This window comes from Podarcis cretensis, assembly GCF_951804945.1.
Source record: "Podarcis cretensis genome assembly, chromosome: 3".
NCBI lineage: Eukaryota > Metazoa > Chordata > Lepidosauria > Squamata > Lacertidae > Podarcis > Podarcis cretensis.
Genome location: NC_137172.1, coordinates 36,019,916 through 36,037,688, shown reverse-complemented (window position 1 = coordinate 36,037,688; position 17,773 = coordinate 36,019,916). Strand labels below are relative to the sequence as shown.

The following is a 17,773-nucleotide window of genomic DNA, read 5'->3' as shown; positions in this document are numbered from 1 at the left end:
CAGAACTGGACACAGAACTCCAGGTGTGCCTGACCAAGGCAGAATAGAGAAGGACTATTACTTCACTTGATTGGGACACTCTACTTCCGTTGATGCAGCCTAGAATAGCATTATCTTTCTTTTGCTGTTGGCTCATGTTAAGCTTGTGGTCTACTAAAACACCTAGATCCTTTCCACTTGTAGAACTGGCAAGCCAGATGTCCCACATCTTTTATTTATGCAGCTTGTTCTTCCAGCCTAAGTGCAAAAACTTACATTTGTCCCTGTTGTCAGTTCACCAATCTGTTTAAGGTCACATTGAATCTTGATTCTGTCTTCTGCGGCATTAGCTACCCCTCCCAGTTTGGTATCATTTGCAAATGTGATGAGCATCTCTTCAATCCTTTCATCCAAGTCATTTATAAAGACGTTGACAGACAGTCAGGTTGTACATCCATAGCAGTGACCAGAGGAGGAATGACCTCCCAGACGCCTTTATCTGCCCCAGCTGCAACAAAACATCTCTCTCCCATATCACTCTCTACAGATACAGCAGGTGTTGTAGCCTTCCAACAGTTTGACTTCACCCCCAAAGGCGCACTCCTCCACTGTCTCCCAAGAGACAGTCCACATTTTATCAGCTGTTCTGTAGTGAGGCAGTATACAGATGATAGCTTTTTAGAAACTGGCACCACAATACTCTGTGCATCTTTCCTGAGAAGTTAGCACCGCTGCATTCATCAGATCTTATTTTCTAGTGCAGGGATAGTTAGCAGGGTATCCTCTGGGTGTTTTGAATGGCAACTGTCATCAGCTAGCATGGCCAGTGGGTAGGGCTGGTGGGAGTTGTCAGTGCAAAATATCTGGAGGCCACCATGTTGAGTAGCCCAGTAGTGTATTTAGAACTCCACTGCTGGTAGAGTTGTCCCTGGGCATGGTGTCTTGCCATGGTATCTAACCAAACTTATGTTTGGCATGATTTCCCCCTCCCCCCGCCACCCAAAAAAGCCAGAACTACGCCTGAAGAAGCATGTTTAACTAAATGAAAGAATGGGTACATTTCTACATAACTACATATGTGTGCACGTGCTCCTTTTAAAGGCAGAGACAGACTACCATTCTGATCGGAGAACATTGCCACACTCAGTTTGCTTATTCAAGAGACTGGGGCAACCAGCAAGGGAGGAGAAAATCCTCAAAAATTATTGGAAAGCATTAAAAATACTCAATTAACTGAGGTTCTGCCCCCTCTAGCCAAAGCCTGCCCCCCATAATATCCACTTTGGTGGGGATTTTTACCCGTTATCTCCCCCCAAAAGCTCAACAACTTTTGGGGTCAATCTCTCTCAAAAAAAGGCTTGCCCTAACAAAAATCCTAGCCATGCCCAAGGGAACCAGCTGCAACTAGGAAGACAGAGCAAGGACATTCTCCTTCCTTGAAACAGGGTTCCACTTGTACCCTTACAGATTGCAAAAGTACAGCAGGCTTAAAAAGGGAAGTTGCACCAGAGAAATGTTTGTCATACACAGCCTTGTGGTGTGTCCTCTTGAAGAACCCAGGCAGAAGCGCCAAAGGAAATTTGCTAATGACCTTGCAGATACTCCCTGAGCACCGTTATTATCTGATGGGTGCTGGGCACTCTGTGCAGAGCGGAGCAGCTCCATGCTATAATTATTATCTCACGGCTGTTCATCTGTCGAGTTCCAGCAGGTCCTGAGCTGAGGTCCTTTGAGCTGAAGAACAAAGGCACTTACTACTGAACTGTTCCAGGAAACCTTGCAGCATATGAAGATCATTCTGTTGTTCAGATCTGGTCTGAAGGCACACAAGGCCATTGCCTTGCTGGAGCTATACTAACCTGGGTCTGGGTAGTGCCTGGATTGGATAACTGTCTGGGAACCATCCTACATTGGATTCCATGATGAAAGGTGGGAAATAATTGTAAGAAAATAATTGTAAGAAAATAAATAAAGGGCACTGTTGTACAGGCCTTGGCTGTTTATGAGATTCACATGCTGTTCCTGTTTTTGGAAACACTCCCATGAGCTAGTAGATGGATTGGTATTTCATTTCAAGCGAATATTTTACATTGGCTTTTTAGTTGTTATTACTCACCCCGAGACTTCTGGAGCAGGATGTCTACACACACCCCAATAAATAGAAATTCAAAGGCCTATATTAAATACTCAGATTTTCTTATGCCTTACAAGTAGGACCATGTCAATGTAAAGTTCATCCAAATATCTCAATATACAATGCTAGATGTTCCCAAAGGCTAATCAGATTTAACCAAATAGCTGACTGTATAAACATTTGAAATTGTAGTGAACTAAGAATCAAAATGGAGGCATATGCTATCAACAGTGTAACAGTTTCCAAACTTAAAAATGGAAAGCGCAGTGCTGGTGGTCAACAAAAGAGGTTTAAAGACTCTCTCAAGGCAAATCTAAAAAAAATGTAGTATAAACACTGACAACTGGGAAACACTGACCTGTGAGTGCTCCAGTTGGAGAACAGCCTTTACCAAAGGTGTCATGGGCTTTGAAGATGCTCGAACTCAGGACAAAAGGGAGAAATGTGCTAAGAGGAAGACATGCTTGGCAAACCATCATCATGATCACCTCCTGCCCGGAAACCTATGACCCCATTGTGCAAGGACTTGTGGATCCAGAATTGGCCTCCACAGTCACTTATGAACTCACTGTTAAAACCGTGTTTATGGAAGACAATCTTACTTGGCTATGAGTGATCACCAGAGAAGAGAAGAGAGAAGAGATTATTTTCGTGCCATTTTTTTTATGAAGAAGGAAAAAAGCCTCTCGCCAAAGAACAGAGAAGGGCATTTAAAATCCAGCTACTAACACTTAAGATCCAACCCCTGGCACTTCTAACTAAGCCAGTCACCGTGCCACAACAAGAAGCCTCCTAGCCTCGTAACAGATGTGTATCAGGAGGTGGTGATTCAAGAAGTGCAGCTTCTTCAGTTGAACTGTATCCATGCATCACAAAGAACTTGATCATCATGCAAGCCTAATGGAGGGTGGGTGGGAAGAGAAGAGCTCTCATGGAAGAAGGAAAGTCTACTCTGGGGACATCTCCTCCAGATGTTGTTGGACTCGAGCTCCCATCATCCCTGGCCATCAGCCATGCTGGCTGGGTCTGATGGGGGTCTGATGGACTCTAACAGTGTTTGAAGGGATACAATGCTATAGCCACCCATGGTCAGTTCATTCCATTTCATCACTCCTAATTGATTTCCCCTCCCAATCCCAAGGGAAACAAAGGAATTGTGAAATTGAACAAGCATCTTCTGGTCTAGAAAGTTTCACTCCTCAGGGAAGCGGCATTCTTTGTTGCCATTTTAAGGACAAAAAGGGTAAGAACATCTGTTGATGTATATGAATATATGCAAGCATTTTCATTTGAGAGGGAAAGTAAAATTCAAATCAACTCCCAGCTGTTGTGCTGAGGGTTCTTTCCCTCTTTTTTGACTAATCCTTCTCCTCTGCCTTTAGGAAGAACAAGACAACAACATACATTTAAAAAAGTGATGAGGGGAAAATTTCTCCATGCCAGAGGGCTCAAGCACCATCTAGCGGCATCATCCATTCATTACATTGTCAATGAACATTGTTCCAAGCGTCAAAATCAGAACCCGTTGTGAGCGACAAACCCCACATAAAATACGAATTCAGCTGTGTCTGTGTAACACACAAAATAAAAGAATAAACGTTTCAGATAATTAAGACAGGGCAGAAACTAGAGATGTGTTTGGCCCTAACTGTGGTTTCCAAAAGCTTTTCAAAAAAGTGAAGCAGCAGTTAGGGTGGAGGGTGAATTTGGGCCTGAATTTAACTGTTAATCATCCTGTTTATGTTCAAGAGAAGAAGCATGGGGTTGTAGTAGTATTATTCATAATAGTAAAAAAAATCTCTAAGTGGTTGATGCAAAAACAATAAAAATAAAACCACCTTCAATTTTTTAAAAACTTGTTTTGTCCCCATCCTCCTCCCTGCTACAAAGGCCACACTGAGACCAAGGAGGAGGAAACCAACAGGCAGTGCCACCATTGGGCTCTTCCCTCTCTCCCCCTCCCACTAATAACTGCCTCTTTCCCTTCAGCCACCATGACCTATTGTGACATCAGAGGCAGTTTGTAGCTAATGGCAACAGCGCAACCTTCCTAGACCTGACGGTTGTGGGGGCACCACAGCAGTGAGTTGCTTATTATTAAAAAATATTAACAGTTCAACTTTCATATGTACTGTTACCTATTTGTGCCCCAACTTCAACCCACAAATATCCACTGGCATTTGTCAACTGGCTTCTGAAGGTGAATTTCAACGAGCGTAAATCTACAAACATCCACCTGCTTCAGCCTCATGGCATTTCACTGATATCTGAATGAGAACCCATTGGCTTCCACCCACTAACATCTTCCAGGTTCAGATAGGTCCATCACTAGACGTGAGCCAGTTTCTGACCATGGATGCCAGCCACCTTCAAGCCACAACTCTGCTCAGCAAGTGAACTTGCCTTATTATCGTTCCACAGCATCCCACAGCCAGACGATTGCTTCTGTCCGTCTGCTGATTCCCCTTCTCCAAGTGGCAGAGTGAGCGATACTTCCTGTCCCAGCTGTTGCCCACTGTGGTCTGTTGGGAAAGAGGAAAGGGCTCACTTTTATACACACCCAGTTGTCATGTGTATTTGTGATGTCACAGGTAGTCCATAGCCAATGGCAACCACTGAGGATGCATCACCAGAATCTCCTCAGGCCTCACAATGGTAGGTGCACCTCAGCAGTGATTTATTTGCATGCTTGTTTATTATTAGAATCATAGAACTGTAGGGACCCTAGGAGTCATCTACAGGAATCATAGCTGAAGAATCTCTGACAGAGGGCCACCCAACCTCTGTTTAGAAACCTCCATCGGGGAGAGTCAGCCACCTTCCAAGGCAGCTCATTCCACAGTCGAACAGCTCTCACTGTCAGAAAATTCCTCCTAATTTTTAGTCAGAATCTCCTTTCTTGTAATTGTCATCCATTGGCCCAGGTCCACAACAACTCTCTTCCTCTCCCGTGTGACAACATTAGAAAGGAAAGGGGGGAACCTGGGCTCTTCCTGTTCCCGGCAGCCATGGAGGTAGTGTTGCAACCCATCCTGTATAATACAGGATCGTCCTGTATTTCAATGTAAAATGCTACATCCTGTATTGATTCATTGCAGGACACAGTTTGTCCCATATTTCTGTATTCTGCTGCATATTCTTTCTCTCGGCCAAGTAGGGGATCCTTTCCTCATCCTGTCCCCAAGGAGGAGCAAACCACGGCAAGGCTTTCGTGTTGTTGCCTCTAGTTCTCTGCAGTTTTGGCTGAATTAAGGCAGCCATCTGCAGAGCTGCAGCCTGTGAGCTCTGGGCCCCATCCTTCAGAGAGCAACAGGCTCCGAGGCTCTAGAAGCAAGCCACTTTGTGTCAGCGTAGCCCAGAAGCCCCATTTCTAAACAAAGTCATCTGCATGACATTTGAAAGAGGAGGGTATGGGGTGAAATAGCTCTCCACAAGGATTGCTCTCCACCTAATATTTTCTCTCTCTTTCAGAAATTTAACAAAGCTCGTTCCCTCATCAGAATATGCCCTTCCCCATTTATTTACTTATTTGCCCTGGCCTGCATTTATTGCTATACACATGCATATATGTGAAAGGGTGCATGAAATGTCATTTATTTAACCTCTGTGTAGCAAAGCACAGACAGATGTACAAATTCATGTATATGTGTATGTGTGTGTGGCAAATTCCAGAGGGGCCACCCTGTTAGGCTGAAATAGATTGTAATGTATTGCTTTGTCTGCACCAGGTGAAAAATATCTACCACTGCAGCCCCCCACCCCCACCCCGTATTTTGCCAAAACAATGCTGGCAACTCTAAGTGGAAGCTGCTCCAGCTCTGGCTTCTTGGCTTCTTACTTACAACTCCAAGGGGTGGCAGCACCGACTGACAGCTTCCTCCTCTTTAGTTTCAGTTTTGTAAGACACAGCAGGGAGGAGGAGGGACGGGACAGAAGCAGAAGGAGGTGGTTCTGCCTGTCATTGGCTCAGGTAGCATGTACCCGTGGTCTCCCTGCCTTCTGCCCTCTGGAATACCTCCTCTAAAAGTGTAGGCCATAGCTGAAGGACCTGCAAGAGAAGGAAACCGCAGGAGCAAAATGCATATGTTTTTATGCTGGAAAGCTCTCCAGCCAGGTAAATTGCAAACATGGAAAGGCAACCCAAACATAAGCCGCCTGTGGTATAGTTTGAGTTTCTGTTATGAGAAGGGCTGAACGGCAAGGGGCAGCATAAGACCTTCACACTCACTCCTAATTTATGAAATGCGTAATTGTCACCAGAGGGCAGCAAAGGAGCATTAATGCTTGCTGATGTGCGGCCAGTAGATGTGTTACAAGAGAAAAGGAGCTGAAGAGGTTATGGAGGGCATGCAGAACTGATGAGAGTGCGATACTCTCCCCAATGCTTTTCAACATCTTTATGCGCCCCCTCGCCCAGCTTGTTCGGAGTTTTGGGCCGCATTGCCATCAATATGCTGATGACACCCAACGCTATCTGTTGATGGATGGCCATCCTGACTTGGCCCCAGACACACTGACCAAATGTTTGGAAGCTGTGGCTGGATGGTTGCGTGGGACCCGGGTGAAGCTAAATCCTTCGAAGACAGAGGTCCTGTGGCTGGGACGGGACGATATGGGATTGGGGGGGCAACTCCCATCTCTTGTGGGGGTGCAATTAGTGCCAGCACCGTCCGTTAAGAGTTTGGGTGTAATCTTTGACACCTCCCTTTCCATGGAGGCACAGATTGCAGCTATAACAAAGGCGGCATTTTTCCATCTCCGCCAAGCTAAGCAGTTGGCTCCTTACCTCTCTTGCCCTGACCTAGCCACTGTGATCCACGCGACGGTCACCTCCAGACTGGATTATTGTAACTCGCTCTACGTGGGGCTGCCCTTGAGACTGACCCAGAAACTCCAGCGGATGCAGAATGCCGTGGTGAGACTCCTTACGGGGTCCTCGCCATGGGATCACATTCACCCGGTGCTATATCAGCTGCACTGGCTCCCGGTGGAGTACAGGATCAGGTTTAAAGTGCTGGTTTTAACCTTTAAAGCCCTATACGGCCTAGGACCCTCGTACCTACGGGACCGCCTCTCCTGGTATGTCCCACAGAGAAACTTACGGTCTTCAAATAAAAACATCTTGAAGGTCCCAGGCCACAGAGAGCTTAGGCTGGCCTCAACTAGAGCCAGGGCTTTTTCAGCTGTGGCTCCGATCTGGTGGAACACTCTGTCACAAGAGACTAGGGCCCTGCGGGACTTTGACATCTTTCCACAGGGCCTGCAAGACAGAGCTGTTCCACCAGGCCTTTGGCCAGGGCACAGCCTGACTCCCTCCTTCGGCAATCTTCGCGGAGCTCTGGCCGAATGGTTGCCAGTGGTTTAATTTGAATTAATTTTATAAGGAATGATTTTAGAGTGTTGTGTTGTGTTGTACTGTTGTACTGTTTTATTGTTGTTAGCCGCACTGAGCCCGGCTTCGGTTGGGGAGGGATGGATATTAATAAATTTATTATTATTATTATTATTATTATTATTATTATTATTATTATTATTTCTTCTGCAAGGTGATGTTACCTGTTGCAGAGCTGGAAGCAAGAGCGGAGCAGTCTGCCTCAGAAGGTGGTAGACTCTCCCCTGTTGCAGTTGTGTAAGCAGAGGCTTGATGACTGCATGTTGGAGATGCTGTAGCAGTGAACTTCCTGCAAGGACAGGGTTGAACTAGAAGGCGTTTGAGGTTCCTTCCAACTCTATGATCCTAAAATACCTATTTGCAGCAGGGTTGGCTCACCTGTGGCCTGCGAACTGTGACTGGACTTCAAATCCCATCAGCCCTGGCCAGCATAGCCCCTAGTCAGGGATGATGGGAGTTGCAGTTCCAGCAACATTGGGTGAGAGGGAGACACAGGTGAGCCACTCCTGCCCCACGAGGTCAAAGTTCTTTTCGCATCTTTCAATGCACCCTGGTTTATTTTTTAAATGTTCAGCTCATATTAAACATTAACTAGAAAAGACTTGAATTATCCAAAAGCATATCTGCGTGAGTTCTCTCCATGAAGCTTAAAAGAAGCTACAGAGCTTCCTTTTACTGAGGATCACCCCACCCCCCAAAGTGGTGGCTGGTGTGAATTGGGAGAAGGCATAGCAAAAGGTAGGAGGACCACCACTAGGTGGAACCAGAGCCAATAACAGGCGCAGTCAAGCAATTCTGTCCCCCAGCCAGCCCCCTGCTGAGTTCTATGAGGGCAAAACTGACACCAAGGAAGAGGACGCTGACAAGCAGTGCCACCCCCTGAACTGGTTGCCCGTAAAAAAAGAAGGCAGGCAGGTTGGGGCTGGCTGAGAGCAAACTGCGGCTGAGGGGGCAATGCCCCATTTGCCCTAATAAACCAGCCTACGCTGAGCTATCCAGACTGGGTTTTATGTTTGGCTTTTCGTAGGCGTTTCATGCAAAAAGTCATTGATAGTGCAATAGTAGTGGATTGATACTGGACTGTCCACACATCGTTCTGTTTTATTAGTTGTTCTGCAATGCCTCCCCAGTGTTACCTTCTGAAGAGGCACTCTTCTGCTGCAGCACAACGAAAGCAGGATGAAAAATAAACTGGGACGTTCATGGTGCAGAAAGTTACAGGGGAATGTTTCTGCTCCGAAACACTGGAAGACACAAACAGTTATCAAAAGTGAGACCCCATATAACTGCCCCTGATACCCTCATGAGGAAATCATCAGGAATGTACAATAAAAAAGATGTTGGGGGGGGGCATTTAGCTAACTCGCTGCTATCTATCCTGACTGGCAGCAGATCTCCCCAGGTAATGTTCTTTTCCTAGCCCTTCCACCCAAAAGGCTTTTACTGGCAACGTCAGAGATTGAACTTGGCCTTTCAAACATATGCTCTGCCACTGAGTCATCGCCTCCTCTGGGATTATTCCTAACCTTTTCTGGGTTCACCCTGTCAGCTTATCAACTGATACGCCACACGTGAGCTTACCTGCGAGGTGATTGCTTGGGTGCATGTACCCATGCTCTGGTAAGCATTTAGAGCGGGAGAGGGGATTTCTCTCCCCCCCCCCCCGATGTTGCTGAACTGCAACTCCCATGAGCCCTAGCAAGCATGCCAATAGCCAGGGAGGATGGGAGTTGTAGTTCAGCAACATCTGGAGGGCCAAAATTCTCCACACCTGATTTAAGAGTACGTATTGAAAAATGTGTTGCCATTAAAAAAGACCCAGAAGCTACCATTGATCCAGAACAGGGCTGCGAGGTTATTAACCTGGGCAGCTTGATCATATGGTGCCTGTGTTTTGTCAGTTGCGCTGGCTCCATGTTACTTCTGGTCCCAAATGCTGGGTTAAGCCCTTAAAGATCTAAATGGCTTGGGACCAAGTGGCCTGAAATACTGTTTACCTCTATATTCACTTACCTGGAACTTAAGATCCTTTCCAGAGGACCTGCTTCAGTGCCTGCACCAAATGGAGGCGGGTCACCGCTAGGGAGAGGGCCTTTTCAGTAGTGGCACCCCAGTTGGGAACAGCCTTCCCTAGGAGGCTGGCTTGGTGCCATCTCTGTGGTCTTTGACACCTTTCTGTTTATCCAGGCCTTTTAAATACCTTATAGCCAGAGCCACTCAGTGTATCTTGTGGAAGATTGTCAGTACTGTCTACAACACTAACGGGCAGTGTCTCTCTTTCGGGCAGAGAGTCTTTCCCAGCCCTACCTGGAGACGCCAAATGGGGACTGAAGCTGGGACCTTCCTCATGCCAAGCAGATGCTCTAGTACTGGGCTAGGGCTTTGGAGTCAGCCCCATTGGCCTCAAGGGGACATACTTCCGAGTCAACTTGCATCAGACTGAGCAGTAAAACAGCCCTCCCTTAGCGCAATGACCTCTTGTAGGGCTGATCTCGGGGAACAAGAGGTTTTTAAAATGTGGCATACTGAATCTGGTGAGCCATTGTCTGTTGAGCAAAGGGGGAGCTTACATCTATATAGAAAGGGAAAGGAGTAATATTGCTTTATCGGGGACTTCCGGGTTGGCGCCATTGCCGAATGGCGGACTCCCTCCGAGCTCCGGAGGGAGTCTGCTCGGCAGGGGCTGGGTTCTACCGCGCCGGCGACGCGGGGACCCTCAAAAACCATGGGCGCTGAAACCCATGGGCATGGTGACTCGGCTGCCACCATTTGCGCCCCCCCCGACCATGCGAAGGAGCCTTTTTAAAGGCTGCGGAGCGGGTGACAGGGGGGGTGGTGGTGCTGTGAGTCCTCTGCTTCCCCTGCCGAGCGAAGCCGCATGCCATTTGGTGGAGAGCGCTGACTTCTTCCATTGAAAATCTGGACTTAAAAGAACAACCCGTGAGTAAAAGGAAGTCAACCTCCCCCCTGTTGTAGAGGAGCTAAAGCAAAGGACCTGACAACTAAGATCGAGCGCAACCTTTTCTTTTGATAAAGATATTAATTTCGCGATGGAAAATTATAAGCTGGGCTGGAGGAGAAGAGTGGAATGTGAATTAAAATACAACCCCCCCCCCCCGGAAGCCCCGGGAGCGATCCGTGAGAGCGCCTGGAGAGGAGAAATAGAGGTTTTGACAGCTGTCAAAGGAGCTGCCAAAACTGAAGAACAAAAAGAGAACTTTGTTACGAGGACTTTGCTGGTTACATTTGTTATAAATTGGATATAAACTGTTTAAAACAAGGAATAATAAGTTACTTTGACTGGTGGGTGAGATCGGGAATGAAACTGAGTTACTATAATCCCTCTAGAGGAGCTGTGGGTTATTACAAGTATCGCTGGCATGGAATTTGAATCGGACATTTTATCTCCTGGGAAACTGCAGAAATGGAACACTATTTTGTCTACAGAGGTCTACACACTAAAGGAGACAATAGATTTATCTATTGAGGAATGGAAGGGACTTGACGTAATGTTTTGTTCCTGAATAACAAAGCCTCTGTAGAGGAATTACAAGCTTTTTGGAATTAGAACATTTGTGCAGGAGAGCAGGGGGGGGGAAAGAAAAAAAAAAGAGGAGAAGAGAGAACATCAAGAACAACAAGAAAAACAAGAACTGGACAAAGTTGGAAGATAGACCCTTTCTAAGATTGGACATTTGAAATTAAATATGATTAAAAGATGGTAAAGATTACTAAAAAGACGGCAAAGCGGACTGGTGAAGGATTATGGCTTAGATTATGGTTCAGATGTGGGAGCTCCAGGAGACAGTGGATTTGATGGACATTGGGAACGCAACAGGGAAAGGGGGGAGGGAAATTTGGAATCCAAAGGGTGTTAAATTATATTTTATTCTTTTTTTAATTCTTTTATGTTAATCTGTATTTTATATTAAAGAGGGGAACTCGTGGAAGGGAACAGGTCGATTTTAGGGGATGGGAAAATATTTTTTAAATTGGGTTAATGATAATAATTTTAAAATTTGGGGTAAGAATTTGTTGAATCTATTTGAAAGAATTGGAATACAAGAGGGGGTGGGGAGGGGGAAATCCTGGAAAGATGATATTGAAAATAAGGCCTTAAATTTGGATGTTTTTCTTTTTTTTTGTTATATTTGAAAATCTTTAATAAATATTATTTAAAAAAAAAAATATTGCTTTATCGGTCCTTGCTTTAGGACAATGGAAGCGGAGAGAGGGTGGAGAGGCTGGTGGGGTTCTGACAAGTGTTGATCTCCGAGCTAACCAAGCCGAAGAGCCACCGCAATGGTACCCTGCTGTGCAAACTGCTGCTTATAGGAGACGTTGTCAATTCAATCTCCTGCCAAGTGTTACCTGATTTAAAGGGAGAGTCGGTGGAAGCACCCGAGGAACCTTCGGTGCAGAAAGAGATTGATTATGGAATAAAATTATAACATTACAGCTCTGAGCATGTCTTCATATCCAATCTGTAGAAGATGATTGCATCCCAATCAATTTATGGCTACCAGTTTTCAACAACCCCCCCCCATCTCCACCCCCCACTTTAGCTTCTCTCTGAAAATCATTGAGGAGGAATGAGTTTGTCCAACATTTTTCTTTGGAGACTTTTAAAACCTGTCTTTGCTTTTCACCATGGACAGCTTGACGGTTGCATTTGTGCAAAGCGAGGAAAAGGACAAAAAGCAGCTGCAAGTTAAGGATACAGTGGTACCTCTAGTTACAAACTTAATTCGTTCCAGAAGTCCGTTCTTAATCTGAAACTGTTCGTAACTAGAGGCGTGCTTTTGCTAATAATAATAATAATAATTTTGCTAACGGGGCCTCTTGCTGCCGCTGTGCCACCGGCACACAATTTCCATTCTCATCCTGGGGCAAAGTTCTCAACTCGAAGTAACTCTTCAGGTTAGCAGAGTTTGTAACCTGAGGTGTTTGTAGCTCGAGGTACCACTGTAATGGTGACACTTAATTATTTGGGCTTGGGTGGGTGGGTGCTGGATGTAAGAAACTGTGTGTATTCTGAGTTGGTAAGACTTGAGCCCACAGGAAATCCTGCCGTAGTACTTTGGGATCCCAGGCAAAGGAAGTCTCCAAGGAGCTCAAGGGGGTGTACATGGTTCTTCCTCACCTCATTTCAACCCCACAACAACCCTGTGAGGTAGGTTAGCCCAAGGTCACCCAGTCAACTTAGTGGCAGAGTAGAGATTTGAACCGTGGTTTTCCAGGTCTACAGCTCAGTACTCTAAGCACTGTTGTTGTTGTTGTTTAGTCATTTAGTCGTGTCCGACTCTTCGTGACCCCATGGACCAGAGAACGCCAGGCACTCCTGTCCTCCACTGCCCCCCGCAGCTTGGTCAGACTCATGCTGGTAACCTCGAAAACACTATCCAACCATCTCGTCCTCTGTCGCCCCCTTCTCCTTGTGCCCTCCATCTTTCCCAACATCAGGGTCTTCTCCAGGGAGTCTTCTCTTCTCATGAGGTGGCCAAAGTACTGGAGCCTCAGCTTCACAATCTGTCCTTCCAGTGAGCACTCAACTCTAAGCACTACACCACACAAATGCTGGCTCCCTCGGCCTGAAAGCGAGATGAGCACCGCAACCCCATAGTCACCTTTGACCGGACTTTACCATCCAGGGGTCCTTTACCTTTACTTCTTTCTCTTTTTTTACAACACACTCTAAAGGACAGAAAGAGTTTGTTCCAGGAACCCCTGGCAAAGAAACCCATGACACCAGTTACTTCAGAAGTCTTGCACAACAAAGCTGCTTCCCCAGAAGTTCAGACTTCCTGCAGTAAGGAAAGTGATGAGGAAATGCTCTGGGCAGTGCAGGACAACACCTGCTTAACACAAATAGTCTAACTTTTCCTCAAACAAATCAGAATGAATGCTCAATAAGTCACCTGAAAGTGACCTTAGTATCACATTAAGGAATGTCTCAGTGGGAGTCAAGCTGTGAAGCACATCTTGTCTCCTTGGTCTGATCTGTCTTTTGATGGCACACTTGAATACACACAAAGTGGACAGAGGTTTGCAGCCGGGGGGGGGGCAATTTCAGGTGTGGAAGGGCGAGATTCAGATCAACGTTCAGAAGATCCATTCAAGATGAAATTACAAAAAGAATATTTTAAGGGCATTTGTCATGGGGCAGTTCATTATTTTCAATATTTCATTTTATTCCTTATTTCTCCTATCTCATAATGAACCCAGTCATCCACACAGGACAGTCACATACCTCCCTTTTTAAAAGCAAAGGTCACCTAACACAACAGCCCAATTGTTTTGCAAGCATAGCCAGTACATAAGGCTGCCTCCAAACTGTCTCTATTTTGTGGGTAGGAGTCAAGTACATCCTGGAAATTTAGGTTTGTGCAATTAAACTGCTCTGTCACCCTAGCACAGCAAATCTTATTTAGAAAATAAACTGACTTTTTGCCGTTAGGAAAGTGATGAGAAATGCACAGAAACGTGTGAGACGAATGAAAGATTAGCAGGCATATGTGTAATAATAATAAAGATAATAATTTATTATTTACACCCCGCCCATCTGGCTGGGTTTCCCCAGCCACTCTGTAAACACCCTGTATGCAAATCAGAATGAATGCTGAATAAACTGAATGCTGAATAAGAAGATTGTCTGGAGGAGACCAAAGTGAATATTTGGAACAATAGTCAGTCACACTCAGGGTTTATCCACACTACTGAGCTAGCCAGATATGGATGCTCTGGTGCATAAGATTGTGGTGAGGTCTGGAGCACAAAATCACCCCAAATATCACTCCAAGGCAGGGGTTTCTGCTCCTATACTTTCTATATTTCCAGACCAGGACTGTGGGTCCTTTGCCCTCCCTTCCTCTTGGATTTGTGTGTACTTCAGCAACAGCAGACAAGGAGCAGGAAGAAAAGGACTCAATGTGTGGGGAAGACTTTCATGGGAGCAATGTCACATTTATATCTTCCGTGGTGTGTCTCCTTCATTGCATCTATTTGTGTGTGCTGCGGGAAGGCAGCACTGCACAAGACAGCGCACTGAAAGGCACTGTCGAAATTAGAGGTCTCTCTCTGAAGCAAACAGAACTTTGCAGCTCGGACTCATCTCTGCTAGTGCCAATTATTTAAGATGATGTCCCTTGTCAGATTCAAGGCCTTGCGTGGAGGCTGAAGAGAGGGAGAGAGAGAGAGATCTCAGCCACCAAGAAGATTATCTGGATGTGACAATGTTCAAACCCACTGGGCCCTGCCATGCTGCATTATTTAAGCCCAGTAACCAAATTTAGTAACCAGCCCGCAAGGCACTCTTGAGAAAAATGCGGTTTCCAGAGATTCATTTCCCAGCAGTGGTGAATCTGACCACAGCTACGGGCTTCTCGCTTTAAAGGAGCCGCAACACACCACTTTCTCCCTTTGCAGGGCACGGACTAATTCTTCAAGGACTGATTTAAACCCGGCAGTGTAAAGTTATATCATCACCGACAGAAATCAGAATGGCCGAGAGAATCCTGTGCATGCAAAACAGCCTTACCCTCCCTCAACTTTGCACCACGCTTCTCCAGAAATGATCAGAAATGCCGACTTCTACTTTTAACTATGGATCGCTATGACGACTCTTCCCATGAAAAAGAGGACGTGTCTGGAAAAAGAGGACATATGGCAACCCTAGAGGAATCTTGCTCATATAGAAGACCAGGAGAAGCTGAGCTTTAGGTGACTGCCACTTAAAGAAATTGGCAGAGCCTGTGTTCTTCCAGAAACTGACTACAACTGCCATCACTCCCCTCCAGCATGGCCAATGGGCCAGAGATGATGGGAGTTGTAGTCCAACTGCATGTGGAGGGTGAGAAGTTCCGCATCCCGGCTGTAATGAATGTTCATGTCCATTCTTGGGAAAGAGGAACTTCAAAGTGGGTGGGCTCCAGAGTTTGGCATTCCGCAGACTTGGGATGCTGCCAGTACCATTTATCCAAGCATCAGGTATGATTGTGTTGGCTGCTGCAAATCAATTTACGAGCATTAGCTATCATCCCATTGCGAAAGGTAGTGAGGAACGGGCTGGTACAGAAGACTACTGTAACATGATGGAGTACTGGCCAAGCATTCCCTGCATTTTCACCATTAAGCTTAGGACACCTTTACACATTTCAGGTGTGTGCCCAAGAAATGAAAACCAAAAGTTAAGTGCAACAAATGTATTTTTATCATACATCAGCAATACATCATACAACAATACATCATACAACAGCAACACACTCATCAGGGAACTGGGATTAGCAGAATTTCATTTGCGGCCTGATCCTGTTCATTTTTATTCTGAAGCCTTTCAGTGCCTTTCTTCCAAGCAAGCAAGCACAGGTTGGCAGCCTAAATGCTTAAGGAGTCGAATTCCAAAGTCCTGGTTTTTCAAAAGCTTCTTGCAAGACAAACTCAGAAAAATACGTTGCCTACTAGTACAGTTCCTTCAAGCTTGTTTTCAGCTCAACATGAACAACATCTGCTTCACCCCCTCACCCACACACACCCCGCCCTCCTGTCTGAGCTGTGGCTTGTGCCTAACCAAACTCAGGGGAGAGATAGAGCCCCACAAAATGGTTTGATTCTTTGAGCACGTCGGGACTTGGCAAGTGCGTGAGCAAAGAAATGATATGATGTCAATATTTCTCTGGCACCAGGCCACGCACAAACAGCACGTCCTTTGTCTTGGCAATCATTACACAGGGAGTGATCTAAGTCTGAGAACCGGGACGGGTGGGTGGAATGGGCAGTAGCGGCACTTTTCCCCATGCCAGCTGAGCTGCCTCCGAGTTCCAGAACCTTCCTTTGCGTGCGCAGAGACTGCCTTGTCCATAAAACCAACTCTCGGCCCCCAGGAGCCAGGAGGACTATGCCGATACCTGTCCATGCCAAAGTTGACTCTTGCACGCAGTTACTAACCATCAAGCATGCCAATATGAAGGCAGCATTTGGACTCCGTGACCCCTTAAAACCACCAGGAGCCTTGTCTCTCCAAGCCCCTACAAGTAGCAACAGAAAAACAGGTGTTTACAAACAGTAGTATAAATGGCAATAAGGAGGAAAGGCTATTGAGCAGCCTCGGGGGAAAGAGTTGATGCAATGAGGCCTTGCCTGGATTCTCGTTCTGATTTATTCTTCTCTCCAGCTTGAGCCACTTAATAATTTCTCCTTGCCCTTTGGTAGCAGGATGCATGCTCCACGATCTCTCCTTCTGTTCCATTGTCCATAAGGAGAGGGATGAGGAATAAATTCATATAATTGTAGAGTTGGAAGGGGTTCCAGTGGGCATCTAGTACAACCCACTGCAATGTGGGAATCACTGCTAAAGAATCCCTGACAGATAGCCACACAACCTCTGTTTAAAACCTCCAGTGAAGTAGAGTCCAGCAGCCTCCAAAGCAGTCTATTCCACTGTCAAACAGCTCTTGCTGTCAGAAATTTATTCCCAATGTTGAGTTGGAATCTCATTTATTGTACAGTCGTACCTCGGAAGTCGAACACCTTGCGAGTCAAATGTTTTGGCTCCCAAATGCACAAACCCGGAAGTGAGTGTTCCAGTTTGCGGACGTTCTTCAAAAGCCTAACATGTGATGTGGGTTCCATGGCTTCTGATTGGCTGCAGGAGCTTCCTGCAGCCAATTGGAAGCTGTGCCTTGGTTTCCGAACATTTTGGAAGTTGAACGGACTTCTGGAATGCATTCCGTTCAACTTCCAAGGTACGGCTGTAATTTGAATCTATCGGTTCAGGTCCTACCCTCTGGAGCAGCAGAAAGCAATACACCAAGTGAAATACAGCTGGCCTTTGAAATTTGCACTTCTTTAAATTTTGCAGTGGAGGTCTTTGGCTATGTAATGTGTTGAAATATGCATATAGCAGGGTAAAATGTGCATGGAAAATGCACATATGAGTGAATGTAACATGCAAAAATGCATTCTATTAGGGGAAACAATTTTGCAAAAATGTGCGTGTCCAGCAAAAGAACATCACAAACGTGCAGATTAGGAGAAATTCACACTCATTCATAGGGACTTTTTAAAGAAAAATGGCAAAGTGTTGTGAAAATGTTGAGAACCGAAGTTAAGACTGGAAAAAGGATAGAGAGAAACTGAAACCAACTTATTTGTCACTCTGTACCCTAAAGGTGCTTCCAGACTCTTACTCCTCCAGATAACTTGTTTATTGAGCATTCTTCACCCTCTTGGTTACAGAAAGCTTACAGGGTGGCTAGACTATGTCTGGTCTT

At 45.8% G+C, this 17,773-nt stretch overlaps 1 protein-coding gene and 1 long non-coding RNA gene across 2 annotated transcripts in view; one reads left to right on the top strand and one right to left on the bottom strand.

Annotated features, from left to right (window-relative positions):
• LOC307212222 (uncharacterized protein) overlaps window positions 1–4,602 on the bottom strand; it is a 70,934-nt gene extending 66,332 nt beyond the window's left edge. Inside the window, exon 1 of the mRNA XM_079969346.1 lies at window positions 4,517–4,602. Within this exon, the coding sequence (XP_079825472.1) occupies window positions 4,517–4,537 (21 nt within the window). The 5' untranslated portion in view covers window positions 4,538–4,602. The remainder of the gene's footprint in view (window positions 1–4,516) is intronic.
• Window positions 4,603–4,629: 27 nt separating this feature from the next.
• LOC307212258 lies at window positions 4,630–11,961 on the top strand. The gene is made up of 2 exons (XR_013836910.1): window positions 4,630–4,768; window positions 11,720–11,961. It is a non-coding gene; the product is annotated as an uncharacterized lncRNA (long non-coding RNA).
• Window positions 11,962–17,773: the final 5,812 nt, after the last annotated feature.